We start from the raw sequence: 8,004 nt of genomic DNA, 5'->3' as shown, positions 1-8,004 counted from the left end.
TAGAGTCAGTACAAAAAGGCGGGCGAGATGGCAGGACACGCCCACACGAGACCAATCTCACAGGAGGCCCCGCCAGGGCCGTGAAAACATAAAAAGTGAGTGACCTGGGGTGTGGAGGATGTCACACAGACACATATTTCCACATTAAAAACACCTGAGCACAAACCAACATCTGAGCAATCAAATACGTGTCCGCTCACGCTTCATTGACTCTCCACAGTTCTCATGAGAACGGCTTCATGGAGGATCTCGACAAGACGTGGGTTCGATACCAGGAGTGCGACTCCAGGAGCAACGCCCCGGCCACCCTCACTTTCGAGAACATGGCGGGTAGGACTCAGTGCTGCCTCTGCTGCATGAACTGCGCCCCTGAGGCTGTGCCGTTTAGCAGATGTTACCTGTGAAGCGTTTCACGCCGTCTCTCGTCACTTGTGCCCCTCAGGTGTGTTCATGCTGGTTGCTGGAGGCATCGTGGCTGGGATCTTCCTCATCTTCATCGAGATCGCCTACAAACGGCACAAAGACGCCCGCAGGAAACAGATGCAGCTCGCCTTTGCTGCCGTCAATGTGTGGAGGAAGAACCTGCAGGTCCGTCCCTCTACTTTACTCTACTCTACTTTACTTTACGCCCTGACCTCTGCTGAAGCTCTGTGTGGCGTTATGGCACTCAGCCCACCTGTCTGTGGCTCTGCGGTAAACAGTATTCAGTATGTGTGATCCTCACAGCGAGGTCATTATAGCCAGCAGCAGGACTGAGATCAGGATCAGGCCTTTGTTTTTACATCTGTTAGGAAACATCTGTCATCTTTGCTGTTTAATAGGAGAAGCATGAGTTTTGTGCTCAGGATGAAGGGTTGTGTTAATTAAACTGACTGCTGATCATCAAGAGCGTGCTCACTGATGCTTGGTTAGCTTTCAGTGGCTCCGTGAAGCTCGGGTCGTTTTCTGATTCACCGGTGAGTGATTTATTCTGTAACTGTGACCAACAAGTGAAAAATGCCCAACCTACAGCCCAGAGCCCCCAGAACAGAAAATGTGTCATTTTCTCTTTTGTGAGGTTAGTCAGAGGTTAGTCAGAGATTAGTCTGAGGTTAGCCTGAGGTTAGTCAGAGTTTAGTCTGAGGTTAGTCTGAGGTTAGCCTGAGGTTAGCCTGAGGTTAGTCAGAGATTAGTCTGAGGTTAGCCTGAGGTTAGTCTGAGGTTAGCCTGAGATTAGTCTGAGGTTAGCCTGAGATTAGTCAGAGGTTAGTCAGAGGTTAGTCAGAGATTAGTCTGAGATTAGTCTGAGGTTAGCCTGAGGTTAGTCAGAGTTTAGTCTGAGGTTAGTCTGAGGTTAGTCTGAGATTAGCCTGAGGTTAGCCTGAGGTTAGTCTGAGATTGGTCAGAGGTTAGCCAGAGGTTAGTCATAGGTTAGTCTGAGGTTAGTCAGAGGTTAGCCTGAGATTGGTCAGAGGTTAGCCTGGGGTTAGTCATAGGTTAGCCTGGGGTTAGTCAGAGGTTAGCCTGGGGTTAGTCAGAGGTTAGCCTGAGATTGGTCAGAGGTTAGTCTGGGGTTAGTCATAGGTTAGTCATAGGTTAGTCTGAGGTTAGTCAGAGGTTAGTCTGAGATTGGTCAGAGGTTAGCCTGGGGTTAGTCAGAGGTTAGTCTGGGGTTAGTCAGAGGTTAGTCTGAGATTAGTCTGAGATTAGTCAGAGGTTAGTCTGGGGTTAGTCAGAGGTTAGTCTGAGATTAGTCTGAGATTAGTCAGAGGTTAGTCTGGGGTTAGTCAGAGGTTAGTCTGAGATTAGTCTGAGATTAGTCAGAGGTTAGCCAGAGGTTAGTCAGAGGTTAGTCTGAGATTGGTCAGAGGTTAGTCTGGGGTTAGTCTGAGGTTAGCCTGAGGTTAGTCAGAGGTTAGTCAGAGGTTAGCCAGAGGTTAGTCAGAGGTTAGTCTGAGATTGGTCAGAGGTTAGTCTGGGGTTAGTCTGAGGTTAGTCTGAGGTTAGCCTGAGGTTAGTCTGAGGTTAGCCAGAGGTTAGCCTGAGGTTAGTCTAAGGTTAGCCAGAGGTTAGTCTGAGGTTAGTCTGAGGTTAGTCTGGGGTTAGTCTGAGGTTAGCCTGAGGTTAGTCTGGGGTTAGTCTGAGGTTAGTCTGGGGTTATTCAGCCCACTAATGAGTCACAGAAATGAGGAAAGCTTGGTCGACTCCGTGGTTTTATTCCTGGACTCTCACAGAGCAGCTTCGCATGATTCACGGTTCATAATAATCCTTCTTTATCTGACGCCACCCTGCAGCTCGTCTTCTGTCTGAGACAAGCCGTTCTAGCTCCTCCCCCTTTAAGTCAACTTTCCCCCGATTGGCTGCCCATTCTAAATACAACGTGCAGGAAGTGGGTGTAGAAAACCACCACTATGACATAATCAAAATATGAACTTTGACCTGCTGCTTTCTGTAGTGATGAGTTTGTGGACTGTGTGAGGTCAGCAGCTGTTTTCACAAACAAGTAAAAACAGGCTACGTCCACACGTTTTGGCCTCCCGTCCTCACTGAGACACTGAAAAACGCAGCGTTTTGAAAACGCATACATTTCAAAATGGAGCTGTCCCGTCGCAGTGTGGACAGTGAAAACGGAGACTTTCTAAAATGATGATGCATTTTAGTCATGTGATGCAGTCATGTGACCTATTAAACTGAGATAGCGGAGGGCGTTACACAGCAGTTGTTTTGTTTGACAGCCCTATTAAAGATCAACATCAGCCTGTACATGCTCCTGAGAGCTTTTCTTCAAATTCTTTAATTCTCACTCGCTTTTGCAACTTTGTACTTTTGTGTTACTTGCAGCAACGACTCCACCTCATTGTGAGTCCATTTAAAAAACTCGGTGCTTTTCCTCCACATTTTGCCGACGTGTCAACGAGCCGGAACGTAAATAAACGGCAGACAGAAATGAGGCAGGTCGAATCTTCTTGCGTTTCACGCATGTGCAGGACTGGAACGGAAGCGTTTTTGGCCGTTTCAATGTGGACGTACAACTCTGTGAACGCTAGTGTGGACGCGGAGCGTTTTCAGACAAAAACGCCGTTTTCAAATCTATCCGGGCCGGTGTGGACGTAGCCTGAATGTAATTTTCTGCCCTTCTTCAGCTGCTGCATGTGTGACGTGCACGTCAGTGGAAGAATGAAAACACAGCTGTGTCTGTGTGTAGATCCACACATCGTCATAGTCAGAGTTATGATAAGGTAAAACAGGAAGCTCCATTAACACTGCCTCAGCGAGGATGCCTTCGCTCCACCTGGGTTTCTGATTAATTTCCTTCCAAGCTTTAACGACTTCCTGCTGTTGATTGACCGATGGGTGATCAGATCAGCACCGCGGGGACTCACACACACAACTACTGCAGTCACTGCAGGATGGACTGCAGCACATCCGGTACAAACATGCACAGTTGGTTTAATGTAGTTCGTCTGGCGGTGGTGTGGAAATGCTCCCGACAACCTCTGTCTCCTCGATTACACGCTGTTAAAATGGCTGCTGTAGTTAAGCTTTAAATGAAACTTAATGGTTCTGTGAGGGCGATCGAAGGGCGGCGGGAATCTACAGATATGGCTGTGCACAGTGCACCTGTAGTCACATGACCTGAGCTGTAATACAGCTGGTTCATTCACGGTTTCTTTGGGTTTTCTGGGAGCGCTGCAAAGCCTCACACAGCAAACAGACCAATTAAAAAACACAGACAGGCTGAGTTGGTTCTGACTCGTTCATTCCTCTGACACTTCACCTGAGAGAGGAACTTGGGTGATATGGTACTACAAGGTCATTAAGATAAGATGGGGCCTGATTATTTAAGACCTTGTATGTGAGGAGCAGGATTTTGAATTCTGGATTTAACAGGAAGCCAAAACAGGAGAAATCTGCTCTCTTTCTAGTCCCTGTCAGGACTCTTGCTGCAGCATTTTGGATCAGCTGAAGGCTTTTCAGGGAGTTTTTAGGACTTCCTGATAATAATGAATTACAGTCGTCCAGCCTGGAAGTAATAAATGCATGAACTAGTTTTTCAGCGTCACTCTGAGACAGGATATTTCCATGTGTGATATTTCTAATTTCACACATGGAGAATGGATTAAGTGAATCAGGAATCAGATTACTGTAAAGGCTCTAGTAATATGTTGGAGAGCCAAAACATGTACAGTGTAAGTCACAGTGATAATAACGTGGTGTGCTATTGGATTAAGTAATCCAAAGTATTCAGAATACTTTACTCTCATTGAGTAACGTAACGGAATACGTTACAGAATACATTTTGGGGCATGTAATCTGTAATCTGTAGTGGAGTACATTTTAAAAGTAACCTTCCCAACACTGACAGTTAGTCCTGGAATGGCAATGATGCAGCCCAGGCTTTGATATCATAATAATAATGCTGTCCTCCTCACGATTCATTCATTTTGGCCTCCTCTAAGCTGCTTTATTTTTTCTGTAGCTAACAAATTAAAATGATCTCATAAATATATCCTTCATCACACTGAAGACTGAACACTGGATCCACATTTGCACGATCAGAAAACAGGAGAAATCTGCTCCCTCTCTCCTTTGTTCCAGATGTTTTCTTGCCAGCAGCTGTGCTCAGCTGTCACATGAATAATCCTCGCTGCCGTGCCGGGATTAGCACTTCAAACAGCAGCCGCTGCAGGCTAGCAGTTAGCTGAGGATGATTAGCATTTCACACAGCTGTGACTGAAGGCCCAGAGTTAGCACAGGTGTTAGCAGCTGGAGGAGCTCGGAAACACAATCATCTGTATTTTCCACAGATTCCTTAAACCTGTTGTGGTTTTGAGTATTTGCTAACATGTAATAGGTGATTATTCACGTCACATGAGCCCAAGCTTCAAATAATGATGGATCACTGTCTACAGGTTTACTTACCGAGTCCATTGCTGCACAGCTCACAAGCTGCTGCCCTTCAGCAGGCTTCCAGAAAACAACCAATTAGAAGAGAGCAGACTTCAAGGGGGCAGGACGTTCAGACAGCTAGCCTCAGACAGATCAGTCTGATAGGTCCCCGTCCAGCAAACCTGCTAACACTCGTGTCTCCAAGTAACGATCGACTGACGGGCTCTCGTTTCCCCCAGGACACTCCTGTAACGTGTGTGAGACTCAAACTTGATTCTGAATACTTGGAACACTCACATCTGTAAGGTGACCTGTATGGGGGGGGCTTCTTAAATAGCTGTTTGTCCAAAGTTGCTGATCATGCCGATGGCGGCCATGTCTTTGGGTGGGTCACGTAGACGTCCTCTCGACACTATTAGAAGACGTGGTGGAAGACATGAGGACAGATGGTCAGAAGGAGGAAGTAAAACCAAAATAAGACACAGAGATACCAAAGTAAAGAACATTCAGGGGAAATCTACCAGACAGACACAGATACAATAATCTCACCAAAGCTGAACTTTATTGATCCGTGAGAACGCTGTGAAACGGTGACATCTGTACAGTGTGGTCACAGTTATATTTGGGGGATCCAGACACACGTCACCTGCAGAAAGACGTCACTCTTTAATGAAAACACTGTGAACATTTGAGTTCTTGTAGGATGAAACTCAGTGCGAGCATCTCTTTGCTTTATGTGGTTTGTAGCTCCAAGACTCGCTGCTGTTTCATTTTCATGCACGTCTTCGTAAAGTCAGCAGAGTCCAGGCAGGAAGTGTGTTCATCGCATCCTTAATGGCTGTTGCTCAACGACTGAAAACCTGTAATGATGGTGTTTTTTTATTTTTCATGTGCTGTTACTGACTGCTGCTCCGATCCAAGTCTTCCACTGTTCTGTCACTGGGCCCAGAAACATCTCACTGGGACCAGTCTGCCCAGTTTAACCAGTCTGACACCCAGTTTGGGCCTTTGGCTGAACCTGTGTGTCAGATTAGTGTTGGCTTTTTGGTTTCTCTGTTTTGAACGTGTTTCTGAGAGTCCAAACGAGAGCTGGGTGTGAAATTCAAACAGATTTTCAGCTTCTGTTTTTCTTTTTATCAACAAACCTGCAACACAACATGTAACTGACTTCGTACCATTAACGTTTCGCTGCCAAACACTGGTCAGCTGTGGTTTCTCTGCTTCAGGCTTCCCAGTACATCTGAGAAATGTTGACACTGAAAGAAGAAGCTGAAATGTGTGCAGAGGTACATGTCAGGTTATACTGGACCAGAGTCGGTCAAGCTACTTGAAAAAAGTAATGTGATTACAGTAAAATGTCACAGCCCATCTCTGCAGTGGACTTATTAATATTTCAGGTGTTGCTTTGATATTTGCAGTAGCATAAAAATTCGTTTCTCTTAGTTAAGTTAGATTTTTCATTTTGGTGGGCGCTGAGTTTGGTAACAATAACCCCGCCCCCACCTATGACATCACGGGTTCTCGATTGTGCGGTTTCAGCTTTGACCCGTGTTTACGTCCTCGTACGGTTTGTTGGCACTAAAAAGAACAGAGCAAGAACGTCTCGCCACTGATGCCCAGCTCTCACCTCAACTGTCACTGTGGTGGGTCAAAGGTCAAACTTATATCTTCATACGATGTTAGAGGTCAGACACCATGTGATCATCAGCCATGTGCCGCCGCCCCTCCCCCGTTCTGTTTTCTGTTCCCCGCCCTCCCCAGGAGAGATGGCATTATAACAGCAGAGTGTTGGTATAATGATCCCACGTGTTCGCGGCTTCATTCGGGCCTCATACGCCATCTTTGTTCCCCCTGCCTCACCCCCCTCCCCTGCCCCGTACCCCTCCCCCACGATGTTTCCTTTGCTTTGAGGTTGATTTCCTGTCGTGTTCCTGTGTTTGAGCCTCACGTTGGTGTCTCCCTGCTGCTGTGTGTTTGTGTGGGCAGTAAAACAGGACAGCGCTGCTCCGTTTTACTGAAGCATCACTTCATCTGAAGCTGTAGGGACTTCAGGCTCTGGGTTCTGTGCAGCGCTCTGAGGCAGTTTTTGTAGAAATCAAAGTGAACTGAATGAGAGCTTCACTGCGGCACCGAGAACAGCCCCACTGACACACCACATAACAGGGATACAGCCGTCAGCCGCAGCATTAGAAGCACCCAATCGCCTCCATCCTCTGAGCCAGGACGCTGCACGCAGGCGTGAATTAATTAACCAATAACACGCACACAAATACTCAGTGGTGGGCGGTGTGTTTAACCATAAAACCCATCTCATACTTGCAGCTGCCAGTCCCTGGCTCGGGGAGGCTCAGGGAGGCACGAGGGGCTCGGGGAGGCTCGGGGAGACCTACCCAACACACACAGGGAGAGAGATAAAGAGCTGAAGACACAGTCAGACCAATCAAAACTTGAACATGGAAATTGTCGTGGGTATATCACAGTGAGCTGGTTGTTCTAATAGTTGACGCCAAAATAAAAGGTGGAGGTGACTCTGGGTGGATGTGAGATGAGCCTCTGTGGATCAGATCTCCTTGTCATGTTCCTCAAACTGCTGATGCAGCGTTGGTTTCCAGTGTGTCCTGACGATGGGAAATAAAACACTCTTCATCAGACTGGACACTCTTCTTCTGGCGCTCCACGGTCCAGCTCTGACTCTTCTGACCACCAGGCCGTTCAATGGCACCTGGACTTCTTTTTACCCTACAGATGAGGTGGTGACTCACAGCTCTGATGGTCAGCCACCTATAACTAAGTCAGAAGATGCTTTTCCAGTCAGTGGAAGCCTTACTGGAACCTTGAGGTGGTTCACTTGATGACAGGGTGGCCAACGACCACCTCAGGTGATCACCAGGTAAATAGGAACAGCTGATAAGAGTTGAAGCCTCTGGGATGACTAAAACAACGAGGTCAGATTGTGTTTCAGGTCACCAAGCACCTTTCTGTTTCTGAAGTCTCCAGTACACCTGTAGAGACAAACCAGTGAGTTCCTATCAAAGGTAGAGAGCAGCTACAGCCGAGTGTCTCCTCCTCAGGAAATGACATTTCAAACATGTAGGCAGGCAGTGACCCGTCACACAGCTCACTGTACGAGTGTTC

At 47.1% G+C, this 8,004-nt stretch overlaps 1 protein-coding gene across 7 annotated transcripts in view; it reads left to right on the top strand.

Annotated features, from left to right (window-relative positions):
• The window catches only part of grin1b (glutamate receptor, ionotropic, N-methyl D-aspartate 1b), a 73,443-nt gene that overhangs the window by 47,673 nt on the left and 17,766 nt on the right, over positions 1-8,004 (top strand). For all 7 annotated transcript variants that reach the window (XR_003273971.2, XR_003273972.2, XR_003273970.2 and 4 more), the window contains 2 exons: positions 221-330; positions 443-588. Coding sequence is in view for 4 of the 7 variants with exons in the window: in XM_080308980.1 (XP_080165106.1) it covers positions 221-330; positions 443-588 (256 nt within the window). In the remaining 3 variants the exon portion in view is untranslated. The remainder of the gene's footprint in view (positions 1-220; positions 331-442; positions 589-8,004) is intronic.

Source organism: Astatotilapia calliptera, chromosome 12 (assembly GCF_964374335.1).
Source record: "Astatotilapia calliptera chromosome 12, fAstCal68.1, whole genome shotgun sequence".
NCBI classification, from domain to species: Eukaryota; Metazoa; Chordata; class Actinopteri; order Cichliformes; family Cichlidae; genus Astatotilapia; species Astatotilapia calliptera.
Note: the sequence above shows the minus strand (reverse complement) of the source record. Positions and strands in the feature narration are given on the sequence as shown.